General features: G+C 42.9%; 1 protein-coding gene across 2 annotated transcripts in view; it reads left to right on the forward strand.

Moving 5' to 3' along the window:
• The first annotated feature begins 13909 nt into the window (after positions 1–13909).
• plekha7b (pleckstrin homology domain containing, family A member 7b) overlaps positions 13910–20006 on the forward strand; it is a 462229-nt gene continuing 456132 nt past the window's right edge. The window contains exons 1-3 of one of the 2 annotated variants that reach the window (XM_080190136.1): positions 13910–14200; positions 14327–14403; positions 14566–14623. In XM_080190136.1, coding sequence (XP_080046262.1) covers positions 14118–14200; positions 14327–14403; positions 14566–14623 — 218 coding nt within the window. In that variant the 5' untranslated portion in view covers positions 13910–14117. The remainder of the gene's footprint in view (positions 14201–14326; positions 14404–14565; positions 14624–20006) is intronic. The other variant, XM_080190135.1, reaches the window with a different exon arrangement.

Below are 20006 nucleotides of genomic sequence, written 5' to 3' on the forward strand. Positions count from 1 at the left end.
TGATTCTCCTGCTTTCATTTTTGTTAGTTACAATGTTATTTGGCACAATCCATCACTATTAAAAAGAAGCATACAGAACAGCAAATACGGATAGGAAACATGTGCACTTAGACAATCCTCAGCGTGAGAATAAGAGATCCAATTTACTGCAATCTTCTGCTGAAACCATTGCTGGGCAAACCCAGATTTGCAGTTTTTTGTTTTTTCCTAATGATTTTTGTTTTCTCTTTAATCACAGCTTATGGGTGGAATTTTATGAGATTTTTTCTAAATGTCCAGCTAGCCTGAAAATGGGAGAGTTCCAGATCCTTTTACTTGGGCGAGTTTTCAGGTCCAATCTTATGCCTCTGAAATTTTGGGCTAGTCTGTTTCTGGCCACAAGAGGTAGCGGATGAAGGTTAACTCATCAGGCAGCTTGCAGCTCAGATCGGAGCCACAAACTGCACAGGCGCAGGAAAGGTGAAAAATAACCCAGCTCTCTTGCAGAACCCTCCCAGGCTAGATACAGTCTCCTCCTCCCCCTTCACAGACATCAGATCCTCCCCCATCATTACTGACCCCCTTCTACCCTAGGGCCCTGTATAGGCATTTAGTCATCCCTTACCCACTGCCCAGAGTTGGGCCTGGGTGCCAGCGTGCACCTGGAGCACAGGTAGGAGTCAGACTAGTTTGCACTAGGGCATCATCACAATTGTGCTTAGTGAGTCATCATCACCCAGCTGCCTGCCAAATAAAACTCACTAACACAGCACATCCAGGCCCACCACTCTGGTGTTACAATGTTGCAGGAGATTGTAGGATCCCGGGGAGAGGTGGGAGAGGAAGGGAACCCATGGGAGGCAACACAGTCTCTTATTGCCCAAAGCGAGTGTTTATCAGAGCCTTGCTCGCTGCCTCCCATTCCTGACCCTGGCTGCCACCAGCCCTTCAGTGCCTGGGGGCGCTGCTGTTCCTCCTCCTCTTCCTCCCCCTCCTGTTTGGTGGCCTCCTCTCCAGCGACGCCCAGGTGGTCGGCCTCCACGTCCTCCTCCTCAAGAAGGTCTCCTTGCTGCTGCGCCAGGTTGTGTGGGGCACAGCACACCAGCGCAAAGCAGGACAATATCAGCAAACTATATAGGAGAGCCCCGCCAGAGTGATCTGGGCACCTGGACTGCACTTGCAGGAAGTCTATGCACCACTTCATGATTGAGCGGGTGGCAATGTGGGCCTCATTATATCAGGTCTCTGGTTCAGTCTCAGGTCTCTGCAAAGCCCAAAGAGGGTGCCCCATGCCCCCCACAAGTCACACCTGCACCCTGGGGTCCTCCTCAAAGACCTGCAGGATATCTGAACTCAATATGAAGCAGTCATGCACACTACCAAGTTGTCTGGTGCAGACATGCATAATGTTGAGCTGATGGTCAAGACCAATTGCACATTTATTGAATGGAAGCCCTTTCTATTCATGAATCTTCCTGGATTCTTGACCGGGGCTTTGAGGGCAATATGGGTGCACCTGCCCACAATGGCTGAGCCTGTGGTTCCTGCTGGGCCTGGTCCAGGTCAATTTTGATATAATAGCCAGTCTGGGCATACAGGGCACCTGTGACCTCCTACACACATTTTTGGATGGATGATTGTGAAATGTCACAAAGGGCCCTACTGGTTGCCTGGAAGAAACTTGGTGTCATAAAGGTTTAAGGCAGCCATCAATTCACAGATACTGGGAGTGGGTACCCCCCTGTACCTCGAGGTAGAAGGTAACAAATTGTAACGAATTGCACAGGTGTTGCACAGTCTCCTCTCAGTGGCACGTGATGTCCGACAGTTGCTCAAAGGACACGCACATGCGGAACTGCTGGGGTGTCCAGTCCCTCCATCTCCACCACCACCACCACCACCACCGCCACCACCACCACAACACCTCCCCCCTCCGCCCCCCCCCCCCCCCCCCCCCCCCCCGGCCCCCGGCCAATGGCAGCCACATCCTGCCCCTGATGGCCAACTCTCTCTCCTCCTGCGATGATAAGGCCTGGGCCTCCTCTGCCCGGAATTCATCCTCCTGCTCCTCCTCCTCAGCTCCAGCAGCAACCAAAAGAACAGCAAGGTCGATAGGTTTTATTGCAAAAGCCATCTCATCAATCTGAAGGTTGGGGGGAGGGAATTCAGGGAAGGGGAGAGACAGATGGAGAAGTTAAAGAACTCTGCTCACCCCCACCCCATTAACACAGCCCCATATTCCAACCCCCCCCCCAGTCACTCAGCCAAACAGCCCCCCAATCCCCCAGCAACACAGCCCCCCATTCCCCCCACAGCCCCCAGCAATACAGACCCCCCTCATTCCCCCCACCACTAACACATACCCAAAATCCATGCAGTAGTAAGAGTGACCACAGACACTGCTGCTTGACAGGTCCTGAGGCACTGCCAGTTCAGAGTTTCCAGCACATCCCCCACCTGCAACAGTACTTCCTGCTGCCTGCACTAGGACCCAAAAGCATCCCTGAGGTCAGCACTCAGATCCATGTTGAGAGTCTGAGGTTGGACTCTGTGATGAACAACAGCCCCCACCCTCCCAAACACTTGCCAAATCTGAAACGCAACATGTCCGCCACAAAACAACCCCTCTGAGCAGCACGGAGCAATTTGAATGCCGAGACTTACCTCACTGATCAAGCACCAGAATCCGACTTTCATAGAGGAGGTGTTTTCCAGAGCTGGGACGGTTGGGAGTGAAGCTTGCTAATGACGTTATGATGGATGCAAAAACAGTTAAATTGATGTCTCGCCTGTTTTGGCGGACTCCCTATCGTGTCAGTTTTTTTCCCATGGTAAGATGGGAATGGGTGCAAAAACGGGTGCCATGCGTGCGAGCCACTTTATGCCCAATTTTACGACATTTTCCTGCTGCAAAATGGGCATAAAGAGGTCATAAAATTCTGCCCTATGCCTTTACTCATCCCATCACCAGTTTCCATGCCTTTATTGTTCAAGTGAGAGAGGAGAGCAGATAACTACTTGAGTGGGTCTTGAATGACTGTTTCAGGAATTTTGCACTGCTAGAAAAGTGGGCTGAAATTCTGCAATAGCAGCAGCCAAGAATACCACAGATATGTTCCCTTGGAATGATTAAAGCTTCCTGGGTTCCTTTAAACACACCGCTATGAACAACAATATTTTTATTTTACAAAACCAAGGACAAACATATATCAGGATAATAAGTAACTTACTCTATTTCCCTTATTATTTGGAGGAGCAACAATTCAGTGTTGAAAATACTTGTAAAAAATCCTCGAGCACATAAATTTCCATAAATAATGGCCGCAGCCATATTCTCAGAATGAATGTTTGAACTTTATCATGGGTGTCATGTTTCTCCCTGTTAACTATTCAGTAAGTCAAGGGAATCTCCAAAAAAGCCTATCTAACCCACCTTACATAATGGGTGGATTGTGCAGTAAAAGTACCAAAAAGCTATTAGTGCTCATAATTATTAAAGAGTAAATTAAACGCCAAAATCCAGATACTCCACATTCTCGCTTATGTGTCAAAATCATGTAACTTGCTGTCTGAACCATCCTGTTCTTTGAGAAGCTGAACTGCATTGTTAAAAAAAAGTTTATTTATTAGTCACACATAGGCTTACATTAACACCATAATGAAGTTATTGTGAAAAGCACCTGGTCACCATACTCCAGTGCCTGTTCAGGTACACTGAGGGAGAATTTAGCATGGCCGATGCACCTAACCATCACGTCTTTCAGACTGTGGGAGGAAACTGGAGCACCCAGAGGAAACCCATGCAGACACAGAGAGAACATGCAACTCCACACAGACGGTAACCCAAACCAGGAATCGAACCCGGTCCCTGGCGCTGTGCGGTCGCAGTGCTAGCCACTGTGTCACCATACTTCATCAGAGATTGCAGTATTCAATTAAGTGCAACTGCATGAAGCTAAGGTCCTTATGTGACAACTGTACACTAAACGCATCAGAAAATGTCAGGGCTTATCCATTCGAGTGTAAATGAAGTTTTAATATCATGATACTTAATTACTGCAAAGCATTTCCTATGACACCAAAAAATAACTTCTACAAACACGCAGTCCCATTCCTTAAGATTGTAGTTATTGTTTGGAAAAATAAAGTTACATTTTCTTTTGTCCTCTTTTATTTCTCTCAATCTCAATACTTTCCCTTTCTTTATTGCACATCATCCAAATTATTTGGCATTTAAATAATATCCATGAATTCACGGGACGTCAAAGAATGGGATAGAATCATAGAAAACCTATAGTGCAGAAAGAGGCCATTTGTCCCATTGAGTCTGCACCGACCACAATCCCACCCAGGCCCTACCCCCACATAGATTATCCGTTAATCCCTCTAACCTACACAAATCAGGAACACTAAGGGGCAATTTTTAGCATGGCCAATCAATCTAACCTGCAAATCTTTGGACCGTGGGAGGAAACCGGAGCACCTGGAGGAAACCAATGCAGATACGAGGAGAATGTGCAAACTCCACATAACAGTGACCCAAGCCAGGAATTGAACCCAGGTCCCTGGAGCTGTGAAGCAGCAGTGCTAACCACTGTGCTACTGTGCTGCCCAAAATATAGGGATAGGAAGGGTGGGTTGAGGGGAAACCAAAGAATCGAATGGGAAGGCAAATAACATGTGCTCAATGTCTCCCTGTTGCCACAGGTGTTGTACTCACCCATCCTGAAGGGACAATTAAGGGCCCCGTGCAGCCACCACCAGTATTTTATTAGTGGAGGCTCCAGCATCTGCCCTCCATCATAAAGTGAGACTGCCAGGTAAAATCTGGTGGCTTCTTTGCAGGGTTAGGAGGGGACCCCCTTGATTGGAATACCTGTAGTCCACAGAAGGTCCCTCTGGCAGAAAAGACTACGTGATAATTACCACCTGAAGAAGAGAATACAAAAATCACTGCTTTGTGAGAATTATTAAAACAAGTAGATTAGTTTAGAATAGGGATCACACTTTGCTTTATATCTACCAAAGGTATCACAATGTGCCTCACTTATATATCATACGAAGGTATTGTCTGTTTAGACACATCTGTAACAGTTGGTGGTGAATTTTGAACAAATATTGTAGTTTTAAGATGTAGTTTTAAATGTTTTGTAAACTTAGGCTAACAGCAATTTGCACTAAAGCATGATGGGAAAAGCAGAACCAGACAAGATCATGACCTCTGGAGCAATAGCATATAGAACATCATCAGTGACAGGCCTTGTAGCTGGAAACTACCTAGGTATCAAAATGAATAGAAGAATGCAGTTCTAGTTGCAATGAGTAGAAGTATTCAGTTTCCACAGATAAGGGATGAGCAAGCAAACATGGCAAGAGACTCCCTTTACATTTCCATGGCTTGCAGGGGGTGAGGGCAATCCTTGAACCTACTGGATATGGGTAGGTAAGGTTGTTAGGCAAAGGGGGGGGAAAGACTTCCAGGCCTAGTTGACCATTGATTTCCTAAATCTGCTTGGTTGGTAGAATACTAATGGCCAAGTACAAGTAATAATACATAATGTGTATTAATGTAATTGGATCATTCAATTTGGATGACAGGTTGGGCAAGAGAAACAAACCTTCAAAAGAGTACATCTGTTTTGCAAATATGTTGTAATATCAGAGAGAAGTTGGAAACCTCAGGCTATCTCTGTCCCAAAGTGTTTTGGTCAAATAAAGAACGTCTAACTGCATACTGTCTTTTGCAAGTCTTTGTGTTAGCTGAAACTGGCTGAATGCAAGACTCCTCCCCCAGAGGGAAGCCCCCAGAAAATCCCCTTACACCACCACACCAAACCTTCCCCCCCATCCCCCGCTGCTTTGACCAGTCACAACTCCTTGTCAGGGCCTGGTGACCTTGCCCCCTTATATCTGGGCCCCAGGGCAGTGCCAACATTCCATTTGTTGTCCTTGTTACCCGCTGAACTTGCAAATTTTTGTCATTTATGCACGAGAACTACCAAATCCCTTTGTGCTGCAGCTTTCTGCAGTCTTCTTCCATTTAAATAATATTCACCTCCTTTATTCTTCCTACCAAAATGATTAGCTTCACATTTTCCTACTCAATGTTCCATCAGTTGCAAATTCTTCATCCCATTGTATAAAACTGAACGCATTGTTAAATTAATATAAAATTTAAATATGTAATAAATTGAATATTCAAGTTATGCTCAAGTTTATTGTTTATACTTTGTAGCATATCATGGAATTTATACATCATTGAGACGCATTATGTCTTATTTACTATGAAGGAGAAGCATATAGCATGATAGTGTTTTGAAAAGTGCAATGTATATTGTTCACTTGCAGTTGCCATGCAGAATGCTAGCAGCAGAGGGAGCCTGCAAGCAGAAACAAGAAGCTGTTTCGACAAAATAAGCTATTGTGCTCGAGCACTTTTAGTTCTAGTCTTTCCCAGGCTTCTAATCTTGTTTCTAGTCCCAGGAGAAGAGTGGAAGGTGGCATACTGGTATTGTCACTGGTCCAGTAATCCTGACACCCTGAATGATGCTCAGGGGACCCAGATCCAAATCCCACCTTAGTAAATGGAGTTAAACCTGGAACTAAATATCTAATGATGATCATAAAGCGATTGTCATAAAATCTTATCTGTCCCACTAATGTGTTTTCGGGAAGGAAGTTTTCTATCCTTATCTGATCTAGCCTTCGCATGATTCTCCAGCAATGTGGTTGACTCTTAAATGCTCTTTGAAATGCAAGCCATTCAGTTGAATCAATTTGTAAAGAATGAAACCAGAGTGACCATACTGCATTGACTTAGGCACTGGAAATGACAATGCCAAACCCAGCCCTGTCAACACTACAAAGTCCACCTTACTATCATTAAGAGGTTTGTACCAAAATTGGGAGAGCTGTTTCTCAGGCTAGTCAAACAGCAGTCTGACATAATCATACTCTTAGTATCATACCTTACAAGATAATGTCCAGGACACCATGATTATCATTCCTGAGTATGTCCTGTCCCACTAGCAGAGCAGAGGTGGTGGCACAGTGGTGCACGTTTGGGAGGGAGTCACCCAGGGAGTCCTCAGCATCAACCATAACCTTTGTGCTAGGTATGACTCCACTCAACAGAGAGGTTTTCCCCAGTTCTTATTGACTCCAGCTTTGCTAGGGGTCCTTGATGTCATACACAGTCTAGTGATACCTTGGTGTCAAGAGCAGTCACTCTCACCCCACCTCTAGAGTTCAGCTCTTTTGTCTATGCTTGAATGAAAGCTGTATGAGCTCAGGAGCTGAATGATCCTGATGGAACCCAAGCTGAACACCGATGAGCAGGTTATTGCAATGTAAATGCCACCTGATAGCACTGTTAATGAATCCTTCCATCAGCTTACTGTTGATCAAGAGTAGATTGGTAATTGGCTGGGTTGGAATAATTTTGCAAGTTTTTTTTGCTAGTAGTCAATCTTTTTATTTACCAAACAGTTTGCAAATACAAAATACATTGCACTTTCAAATTACAAACCAGAATACCATCTCACAATAATAAATTATACAGCACCCAATAGAACACAGTACCAACAATAAACATGCCATTTTTCATACAGTAGCACAAACAACATAACACAGTAACAAACAGCTGGGCAACTAAAGGCACAGTCAACAATCATGGATCGATTAAAATTGGGAATGCTTAAAAGACTTGAATTAGACATCTTGGAGGGTTGTGGGGCTGGAGGAGATGATAGAGATGGGAGGGACAAGGCCATGGAAGGAACGTGGATGAGAATTGTGAAAAAGGCATTGCTTAACCAGGAGGCAAAGCAGGTCATGAATCAAAGTTTTAGCAACAAGGAAGCTAAGGCAGGTTTTCAAAAAATGGTGGAAACTGGTGGTGGAAATAGGTGGTCTTAGTTACAACATGACTATATAGTAGGAAGCTCATCTCAGGGTTAAAAATAACACCAAGATTGAGAGCAGCCAGTTAAGTCTCAGACTGCTGACTGGATCCAGTTGCAAGGGAACATAGTTCAAAGTGGAGACTTAGAACAATGCCTTCAGCTTTCCTGATATTTTCAATTGGATGAATTTCTGCTCATCCAGTTCTGGAGGCCAGATAAACAATCTAATAATTTAGCAACAATGCAGAAACTGGGAGGGATGGTGGTGAGGTAAAATTGGGTGTTGTCAGCATGCATGTGAAAACTAACGCAGCGCTTTCAGATGATTTCACATAGCGGTAGCGTGTAGATAGGAGAGGAGCCTAAATAGGTCCTTGAGGGGCACAGGAGGTAACAGTATGGCAGCAGGATTAGAATTGCCATTGCAAATGATACTTTGGCATGATTAGATATATAAGAATGGAACCAGATAAGAGCAGTCCCACCAGACAGTGAAGAGGCATGGGAGGAGGAGAGTGGGAAATCGTGTCCAAGGTTGCATTCAGGTCAAGAAAGGTGAAGCAGATAGTTTGCAGTTGTCACAGTAACACAGTCATTTGTGACTTTGTTAAGAGTTGATTCAGCGCCCTAACAGAGATGGAAACTTGATTGGATGGTTTGAAACATGCAGTTCCACAAAAACAAGCATGGTTTTGGGAGGTGAGAACTCCTTCAAGGACTTCAGAGGATCATGGAATAGTGAGCGGATTTAGTAGAGAGGAAGAGGACCTGATGGTACTTTATGTGAGCCTACCAGGTCTGGGGTAAGCAGCTAAACAGCACTAAATGCAAGTAGTTGGTTGATGCACCTTTTCTTTTCCACTCGTCCTTTCCCGATTATTTGCTGGGTGCAATTCCAAAAACCAAGCATTGGTTACCCTCTGATACCTTGCCCTGATAATCATTGGTCAATGTGTGCTCCAGCATGCTCCATGACAGTGTAAATCAGGAGTACAGAACTGTCTGGCCTCAGCTAACATTCTCACAGTCACAGACTTTCCGGTAGTTGTTATACTGGAGATTGAGGCTGATTTCCCCTTTTCCATCCAGGAGTTTTGGCTACACTTACAGATGACTAAGCTTTGAAACATCCTGCAGTGTAAAGCTTGGATACTCACCGGCTGAACTCACTCAACCACGGACAGACCAACATTGGTTGGTATATGTAAAATGTATTGCTAACCTTACTGATAAGAGAATATAACTGCAACATGATTCACTATCAGTTGTGTAACATTCTCTTGAATTGATTCCTTTCAGCCAGAGTCACAAAAATGCCTTTGCTTCTATTTTTCCTCTTTGTATTCACATTTGTCCCCAAATATAGAAGTATTTACAAATGAAGCCTACTTGACTTGAAAGTTGTGGTCCTGGAGTGTTATTATTACTTGTAATTGGTATATGCATTTGTGTGTGTAGAGAACAGTATCAACCGTAAATCATTATGTTTACTTGTGTAAGAACTATTGAGGTGAGTTTACTAGATGTAGCAATGATTGATTTTTCAATTTCTCAGGCAATCTGTCTAGCATTTTGTGCATTATTAGCCTCTGGTCCTTAGCTTACATGTCTTCATACCTGAAGCCAACTGATGTGACAATCTGCTCAGAAAAGCTATGTGCAATTCTTATGTGCATTTTTGTGCTCCCAGGTTTGAATATCATGGTAGATGAAGTTAGAAACAGAGATGAACACAATGAAGCATTGACCGAATAGACAAATGCTTTGTGCAGATTTGTGACAAGGAATATTCAGCCAGCACCTTTATGATATTTTGATAGTACTCGTCCCTGGGCAATACTGCCTGCTGTAATATTGAGCTCTGTGCAGATCTAGAAGGTTTAATTCTCGATTTCTGCTAAATGAACTAATCTCAGGCAGAATGGCCTCAATGCTCCCATATTAAGGAGGAGAAAGGAACTCAATTAGGGTTTCAACTTCTAGTCACTATTAAATAACCCCAGTTGGAAAGTCCAGCACATGAAGATAGTGCTCAGCTGTGATCTTCTCACGGGAGGAGAACTTATCAATCCTAATTGCCGAGGCTTATAGCTTTAAAAAACAATGGCCACCTATATCCCAACAAAATTCAAAACCTTTGAAAGAAAAGGGGAGGAAGGAGATCAAAGAACTCAAATGATTTCCAAAAATAATTTCCTCAAGATTACAAATATAGCGAAGCATGGAACATCAAAAGGGTGTCCATCCCATTTCATGTGCAATTTACCCCACTGATGACTCTCATTCACTCATCATTTTCTGAAGGAATTCAGCAAGTCTATCTAACATTCACCATTCTCACCATCTTCATAATCAATAATGGAATCAGAAAGTACTGAAAATAATCAGAAAGTCTATCTTTATCTGTAGAGAGAGAAACAGAGTTAATATTTGGAGTCAAGTTTGACTCCTTCAGAACTGACCAAGGTGGAAATGTGAGTGGGTTTTCATAGAATCCCTACTGTAGTGTAAGAGTCCATTCAGTCCATCAGGGCTGCACCAATCCTCTGAAACAGCATCCCACCCAGGCCCTTCCCACCACCTTATTCCATAAACCTGTGCACTGCATGTTTACCATGGCTAATCCACCTGACCTACACATCTTTGGACACTACGGGGCAATTTAGCATGGTTAATCTATCTAGTCTGCACATCTTTGGACTGTGGGAGGAAACTGGAACACCCAGAGGAAATCCACGCAGCGAATGTGCAAACACCACACAGTCACCTAAGCCTGGAATTGAACCTGGTTCCCTGGCGCTGTAAGGCAGCAGTGCCAACCATTATGCCACCATGCCACCCCTTTTATGCCATTAAAAGGGAGGAGGGAGAGCGAGAACAAAAGAGAAGGTCCGGGATTGGGTAGAGGGTGGCAGAAATTAATAACAATTATGTCATGGAACAAAAATTCAAAGGGAATGTTAACATTTGTAATAGAGACAAAGCATTTGTCCAGAATGAGTGTAAAATCCAGAATAATGAACAGCTCTGCCTAGAAGCAAACACATAGTTTCATCAAATTTGCAGATGGCAAGAAAACAATATTGGGGGCATGGTTCATGGTCTCAAATTGTTCAACTCAATGGTTGAGTCCAGAAGGCTAGGAGCCCAACTAGAAGATCAAGTGTTGATCCTCAACCTAGCATTGAGGGTTACTGGAACCACAACAGCAAGCTGATAACAGAAACATGAGCGTGAGAAGCAAGATGGTGAATAAACATGGCAAACAACCAAGGGAACCTTATCGATGTTTTGCAAGTGAGGGGAAAGATTGAGAGCAAAAGTATGGGAAATGGGATTTATTTTATTTATGGATTTATTTATTTATTGGTCACAAGTAAGGCTTACATTAACACTGCAATGAAGTTACTGTGAAATTCCCCTACTCACCACAGTCAGTGCCTGTTCGGGTGCTCTGAGGGAGAATTCAGCATGGCCAATGCACCTAACCTGCACATATTTCAGAATGTGGGAGGAAACTGGAGCATCTAGAGGAAACCCAACAGGGGAGAACATGCGAACTCCTAGAACTGAATCTGGGTCCCTGATGCTGTGAGGCAGCAATGCTAACCATTATGCTACCATGCCTCCCAACAAGTCTGAATCTGGTTGAAGGCCTGTCAATTACAAGAGGATGCTGTAGGGAAAAGGAATCCTTACAGGAGGCAGGGTATGAAGAAGTGTAGTCGAGGGGGTATGGGAATTGATGGGCTTATATCAGTATACAGACTATCTCCAAGAATGAAGACAGTGTAGCCGAGAAAGGGAAGGACAGTCTCAGTGATGGACCATAAGAAGGGGAGAAAAGTGTGGAAATTGGAAACAAAGATTATGAAGCTTTCCAGTCCTGGGTGAGAGCAGGAAACAGGCATCAATGAATATCTTCATACTCAGCCCTGATATACTATCCTCCATAGATTAGAAATCTTTTCTCCCTATTTCTATAATTACGTGAATCAACAGCAAGTATCTGAGCGTTTTATATTTATCAACACGAGTCGAATCATGTTCCCATTCACCCTGAGAGCACCATTTTATAAGTTTTTGTAATGGTAAATACAGATCACATTTTTGTTTCAATTTTTATTTTTGTCCCAAAAGTGATGTCATTGTAGGTGCTATCTTAGGGCAAGACGCTTGGTAATTTGGAATTAAGGATCCTGGAGCCTGTGAAAGTCCAGTTTCTAAATGGATCCTACTAATATCAAATCACTTCTTTATTTATGATATATGAAGGTCTTGGTGCAAGGTCTACAATGGACTGGGACTCAGCTATAACTATCATCTCATTGAGAAATTGAGCTTCTCATAAAATTTCCAATTTTCCTTTATTGATGAGCTATTCGGCATTAATATTCCTGCTTCTTCAGATGAGTTTGAGGTGTAAACTTGGGAAGGCAGAAAAATTAATTTGTTTTAGAGCAGTATTTTATTGAATTAGATCAAATGAAGTTTCGGAGATGGATTTTCCAGTATCTGTTATGGGCTGGTATATTTTATGTCACTGGCTTTGCTGTTGCTGTGTTTTGTGCTCACGCATTGTTGCATTGTTCATTTGCTACAGGGCTGCTCCTCTTCATGAGCAAAGGCAGTTCAAAAGATTTGGATGCAGCAGCCACTGTAGATACATGGAAGTGGGGATCAAGTGCATGGAAAAAGGTTTCTGTCTTGGTTGGCTATATTCCTGAAGATTCCATTACATGACTTTCTGCCCTGTCATTCCAGCTGTCCCATCCTTAAAAATCATAGAATCCTACTGTACAGAAAGAGGCCATTTGGCCCATCGAGTCTGCACTGACATTCAGACAGAGCATTTTACCCAGGTTCTGCTAATTTATCCCACTAATCCCCCTAAACTACACACCTTGGGACGCTAAGGAGCAATTTATCATGGCCAATCAACCTAAGCTTAACATCTTTTACTGTGGGAGGAAACCAGAGCACCCAGAAGAAACCCACACTGACACAGGGAGAATGTGCAAACTCCACACAGTCCAAAGCTGAAATTGAACCCGGGTCCCTGGTGCTGTGAGGCATCAGTGCTAATCACCATGCTGCCCTAATAATGTATAGTCACATAAGAACATAAAAAATAGGAACAGCAGTAGACTATAAAGCCTGTCGAACAAGCTCTGCCATTCAAAATAATCTTGGCTGATCTTTGGTTTCAATTCCAATTTGCTGCCTACCTCCTGTATCAATTGAATCCCTAAAAGACTGAAAATCTGTCCATCCCAGCCCTAAATACGTTCAGTGATGGAGAATCCACAACTCTCTGGGGTAAAGAATTCCAAATGCTCATAAGTTTTATTCTGAGACTGTGTCCCTGCTGTTCTAGATTCCTCAGTAAGAAGTCTCACAACAACAGGTTAAAGTCCAACAGGTTTATTTGGTAGTAAACGCCACTAGGAGTAGCACTCCGAAAGCTATTGGCGTTTACTACCAAATAAACCTGTTGGACTTTAACCTGGTGTTGTGAGACTTCTTACTGTGTTCACCCCAGTCCAATGCCAGCATCCCCACATCTAGATTCCCCAGCCAGCAGACCCTTCAGAATTTTATTTCCACGAGATTACCTCTCATTGTCTCGTGTGATTCTAGACCCAATTTACTCAAAGGATTTTTTAAAAAGTGCTATTATTTTTCTCCAGGATTGCTGGTGGTAGTGTCTGGATTGCTGGAGTACAGTATCCTGGAGAGGACATTCTCGGAGGGTTGGTAATCCTTCTTCTGAACAAATGTCATCAACACGAGGACAAACAATTTAGACACGCACTGCAAACCTCTCCAGAAATAAGGTTCAGCAAGAGAGCAACAAAAATGTGATATGCATCCTGTTATAATTTGTAGTTGAGTTTAATAAAAGTTAATAATTGATGAAAGAACCATCTGATTCATTTGGTGTAATCTTGTAACAATACTGAACATTGCAGAATGACTTGAGTGCATAGTGAGCGATTGTTGCTTATCAGAAGGTGTCCCCACCTCCTCCTCTCTCCTGGCAGCTGACGCGTTAATCAGAGCTGGTGCCTCTGTTAAAGGGATTGACCTTTTTTTTAAATGAGAGTTGTCATTTTCTGTCGGCGGGCACAAACCCGAGTGTGTTCCTTTAATCCCGCCGCGTCCTTGCTTCAGGGGCCGATAATCCGGGAGGGAGAGCATTGAGAGTGGAGTTGAGTTTTCAATGCCTGGATCATGGCGGCTGAGTTGAGGCGGGAGACGCTACCTGCTCACTGGTCTTACGGGGTCTGCCAGGACGGTCGGATCTTTTTCATTGAGTATGTTCCACCCGCGGGCAACTTTCAGTCAGTCTCGTGGCTGTAGGAAGCGCTGGGTGATTTCAGGTTGTTTTTGGAACTGCTGTTTTATTTGTGTGTCCCTTTTCTTTGTTTTGTTTCCCGCAGCGATCAAACGCAAACCACCACTTGGTTACATCCACGGACCGGCGATCCTGTCAACTCCGGCCACATGATCCGATCAGGTGGGTCGACTTTAGTAACTTTATTTTTTTTAAAGCCGGCTGTTTCTGTTTATTAATTGATGTTGTCTGTAATTGAGAGGGACGCGGAGGTTCAAAGTTTCAGCCTCTAACTGGGGTTTTTTTTCTCTCTTTATCTCCCACCCACTATCCCTCTGACTCCAGATCTACCTCGGGGATGGGAAGAAGGTTTCACTGAAGAAGGAGCCAGCTACTTCATCAAGTGAGTTCTGCTGGCTGTTTTATTTTTCATTTGACTGAACTTTGTAACAACTGAGCAGGTGAATCCCTGCCATCCACCTGCTGGGTGGATTTGCTTGCTCCTTTTTTTTTGTTTAATGGAAACTGGTCTTTTATTGAATAGTTCAGTTGAAAGTACAAAGGTTAATCAAGAGGCGGAATTTTACTACCATTACGTGTCTTGTGGCTGCTGCAAATATTTAAAGATTGCTGAGGCGATCATATGATTGTGGAATGTGAACAACAGGTAGTCACGTGAAGTTTTACAACCTGGGAGGTTGATAGTTTTGGGTTGAGGCTGCTTTTTGTTTTTTTTTAAAACTTTATTTTACTTGTAGCGTTTGCTGGTATCATTTTAAGAGAGAAACGTGTGTAAAATGCAGCACCAGAGTGAAAAGGAAAGCAGAGAGACATTCTCCCTCCAATTCCCGAGTCATTCAGACTGTTGTATTGGCCGGCATGGTGAAACTGCAAAAGAAAATAATGCGGTGTGCGAACTCGCAGCACATTACCGCGTCTCGGCGACTTATGAATGGGGGGTTGGTATGGTGGGCACAAGGGAGAATTTATGAATTGTGTAGACTGCCATTAGTTATGCAGGAGGTGTTGATGTCCACTTTGTCATTTCACTAACACACAGCGTTGTAATGGCAATATGTATATGTCTTTCCACATTGCAATTTGTATGGTTGTTATGGCGACAGGCAGTCCCTCGCAGTGAATTACTCTGTGAATAACTCAGTGAATAATTCAAACCTAAACTGCTCTCTTTTCCACTCCGCAGTTTTTTTTGAAAGGAGCACAAGTGTTTTTAGAAAGATGTTACTGGAACTCTTGTGTGAAATGGTGCCTCTTTCTAAAAAAAAATCTGCATGCGTGAAGTCTAAATGTGAATTATGAGATGAGAGGAGTCTTCTGCTATCGTATAACCTGCTGGAGTATTTACATCTCTCATTTGAAGCACAAATTAGATTCTGTTCTGCATCTCATTATTAGCCGTCTAGCAGTTTCCTAATGTTCAAAAAAGGCTGTGCTTAAAAAGCTCTTTTTAAAAACCATTGATTTTTATCTGACAATATAGATGTAAAATTTGTGTTCTAAGTAAGATGTTGGTGTTGTGGCTACCAGTTTTCGTCATTGTCCAATAAACTACTAGGGAACCTAGTTATTGTTTAACTGCTGATTTATTTAGGCAATAAAACCAAATGCTGGAAAATCTCAGCCGGTCCGGCAGCATCTGTGGAGAGAAAAGCAGAGTTAATCTTGAGTCTGTATGATGCTTCTCCAGAGTTGCTGGAGACACATTGTGTTAACGTCTGGCAGCACATGGCACTGAGCGTGAAGCTCTGGGTACAGCGAGAATAACAGTCCAGGAATGTTTTGTCCTGGAGATTCTTGTAACCCTGGGTGGATTAGGAACATGAGGGATGGAAACTCCAGAGACGATTGCTGAGAAAGGAAATGTGGCTCTGGAAACAAGTTTTGTTAAGAGCATGTGGCTTCATATGCTGTAACTCACTGGAAGGTGCATATGTCTGCATGGGTTCTCTCCCATGGTCCAAAGATGTGTGTTAGATTGGCCATGCTAAATCATCCCTTAGTGTGAGAGGGATTAGCAAGGATAAATGCATGGGGTTACAGGAATAGGGCCTGGGTGGGATTGTGGTTGGTGTAGACTTGATGGGCCGAATGGGAGGGCCTCCTGCACTGTAGAGATTCTGTGTCTTTGTGACAGGCTCCAAAGATGTGGTGTAATATGTTATTTCTGTTTTGAATGGCATGAATTAGTAAAGGGCTTAAGTTTGATAGCGAGGCAATTGTTACTGATTGCAAGAATTTAAAATGAACAAACACCATGAAATTCTTCAGCAGCATTGGTTTAGTTAAGTTCCAAATATTATGTTAAATCTCTACTTGTTGGGTTGCAGGTAGTACCTATAAACAAGAAAAGTAGATTTAGATCTGATAACTATCAGAACCATTTAATTCAAAGCATGATAAATATCTGTAATGATGCAATTTTTATTTGAAGATGTTCAAAGAAAGGCCACGTGGATATTTGGTTAGAATTCCAGAAGGATGTGCTTCAGTAGGACAAACGCTCTTTTCTCATCCTTAACTTTCCTTTTTGTTGTAAGCATTTGACTGTGTAAATCACAAAGGCCTATGACGTGTGCTGCTGAAATTTGACTTCCTTCGGAAGTGTATCACTGTCCTCCACCTACTTCAAGGCAGCTTGGTAGCAATGATGAATTGTTGCCATATATGTCTACCTTCGAGAGGAGACTCCCAAGCTCAGGAAAATTGTCCATGTTTCCCAGGATCTTGCTACTGATTGTAATGGACAGGAGGAAGTGTTTTGCTGTGAGAACTGGTTGGAAGACTTGGAAAACTAAGTGTTAGCGAAAGGCTTATTTTTGTATATGCCTCCGAGGAATTGACTGTGTCCTGGAGCTCCATTTCAGTGAACACACTTGCGTGCACCATTTGCATGCTGGAGCTCTGTGACTGACGTTAGAGTAGTGTTGGTTTTAGCTCTGCTTTGACCAATTGAGGAAAAGAATATTTGTGTGTTGGGATCTCAAACTCTGTTAAGATCAAGATTTACCAGGCAGTATTGATTCCATGCTTCAGAGACTTGGACAATTTACTGCAGTACTTCCCAACCACTGGAGACTAAATGGCACAAGATCCTCCAAATCTGGTGGCGAGAAAGGTGGTCCAACAGTAGCATCCTTTCTCAAACTTCAATGCTGGAAAAGTTGGTGCTAATCTCCAGCTCTGCTAGGTGGGCATGTTGTGAGCATATCTGACTGTTGAAGCAATTGCTCTTGGAATTCAGTCATGGTAGAAACCTCCCAGGCTCCAAGGATGGCAGAAACTCTTTTGGGCTGTTCTCAAAACATCATTGAAGAGATCAAACATCTGACTCATGAGAGTCACTGGCTGTGACCACCCAAAATGAAGACTGATTTGGGAAAGCACTGAGTACATTGAGGGACTTGGTCAGGAACATGCAGAGGTGAAGACAAGATGTGAAGGAATATGCACAAATCTCCAAATAACCCATCTCCCCAGACCTTCAAGCACTACATGTGGTACAGTCTGCAGTTCATGCACAGGACTTATCAGTCATCTTTGAACCCATCAAACTGGAATAGAAGCAAGTTATCCTTGACGTTGAGGCACTGCCCAAGTGAAAGACGATCTCTGGTTCATTCAATAATCTTGATTGCTGGCTCAAAGTGCAAGTGCTGAAATTAACATGCCAGTTTTTTTGTATGGTTCTTGTACCAACTGAATAGAGACACATGAAATGTTTGTTTTTTTTTTGAGCAGGCAACCAGCTTGTCCCTCTATGCTGCCCATTTGAAATGTTTTGTTTTTCTGCCTCTGGGTGCCCCTTTCAGATTGCATTATGGGTGGCACAAGCTGCACTGGATCCTGTTTGTTTTTAAAATGATGACCAGCATTGATGGGTAGCTAAAATCCTTCAAATGCTCGAGGCAGAAGCAGGCTCTGAACCCAGGTTATGATTGCATGTGATCAACTGATAGCAAACAAAGTGGAGGAGAGTGAACGCAGGTCAGGATTCTTAGGGGAATAAATCTACAGTCTTCCGGCAAGGGCTGAATGAACCAGGCCCTTGCGTGCAATTAGATGCATCATGGATTTGTGAGTATACCTCATCATAGGGACATAGATAATATGATCCTCCTGTCTCTTGTGGCCAAGGGTTAGGTCACTTGCTGGCCTGGCTGTTTCTAACACTGTCTGAGAGTGAGGTTTATTTGATTCTCTAGCAATGACTCCAATTAATTATGCCTTGACAATCCATGCCTTCCTCATCCCCCATCAGTATCCTTGATCTAGGCTAAATGCTTGTCCCCAGTGCCATGTGATTTGGAGAATTCTGCCTGTCAATTAATGATACGTTGGTATCCTATATTACCTGTAACCTACCACTGACCAGAAATCTTGTTATCTAGATGAGTCAGCCAGAATCAACAAGGTTATTGAAATAATTGCCACATGAACAGTGTGACTGGATGGGAGTAAGAAAATTTATCCATTTGCCCAAAAAGTGGACAGTTTGGAATGAATGTTTTCTTTAGGTCACTTTTTTTTTAGTCCTCTCTCATGCAACTGTTTGAATATTGGGTATAGCTGTAGCTTGGGTTCATGGCTTCCTTCACCTTCATTGTAAATGCTTTTTGCATGATGTCAGGTTAGAGTTTCCATTTCTACAGGCAAAATGTATTGAATTGGAACATGTGATTCCAAATTATCAATAAAACATCCTGCTGTCCAACACAGCACAGAGGTTTAAACTGTTTGGATGATAAGGGCCTTGGCTATGTGGTTTTTGTGCAAGTATGTTTTCTTTTGAGTTTTGCAAATGGGCATAGTGGCACAGTGGTTAGCACTGCTGCCTCACAGTGCCAGGGACCTCGGTTTGATTCCTGGCTTGGGTCGCTGTGAAGTTTGCATGTTTTCCCTGTGTGTCTGCATGGGTTTCCTCCCACAGTCCAAAAGATGTGCAGGTTAGGTGAATAGGCCATGCTAAATTCTTTCTCTATATACCCGGACAGCAGAATGTGGCAATGAGGGGATTTTCACAGCAATTTCATTGCAGTGTGAATATAAGCCTACTTGTGACACTAATAAATAAACTGTTATTGTGTTCAGATTTGAATTGATTCTGAAAGCTGTCGTATATATTAATTTTTAATTCTTTTTGTAGAAAGTACCAGATATAAAGATTTGAGCTGATTTTAGATTTGGATTGTGACAGATGTGTTTTATTCAGTCTGTGAATTTAGGCTTGGGCAGGAACATGTCTTTTTGTTTAGGTAATTCCACCTCATTTTGATTATTTTCCTGCCTTAAGTGTCAATATTAGGTTGTATGATAACATTGTAAAACCCTCCAGTTACTCTATATATTTCCCTCCTTTTTATGATAGAAAGGAATGTCTATTCTTTGCAAAGAAGTATTTTTTTCTTCAGCCATTTCCTCTAATGTTGGGCATCTAATGATGCTTTCATTCCCAGGCTTCACCTAGTCACTTGGAACTTTTGCTCCTAACTTTTTGTCACTCTGTTCCTGCTACTCCACATCCACAGACATCTGGATGTGGATCTCCTACAAACAACATCTAGTTGTGTATCTCTTTATCGACCCAAATATTCTATTCTCTCCCTCTTGATGCTTGAGAATCATATCCGTACCATCGCTATAGGAGAGGAGTACACTACTTACCTTCTGTGCTAGTTTCGCCGTTCGTTAAGATCATTGCTGATCTGCAACCTGTTTCTATATACCTTTTAATGAATCATTGACCAAAAATATTAATCTGTTGTTGA

Source organism: Carcharhinus amblyrhynchos, chromosome 6 (assembly GCF_965287045.1).
Source record: "Carcharhinus amblyrhynchos chromosome 6, sCarAmb.v2.hapA, whole genome shotgun sequence".
Taxonomy (NCBI): Eukaryota; Metazoa; Chordata; class Chondrichthyes; order Carcharhiniformes; family Carcharhinidae; genus Carcharhinus; species Carcharhinus amblyrhynchos.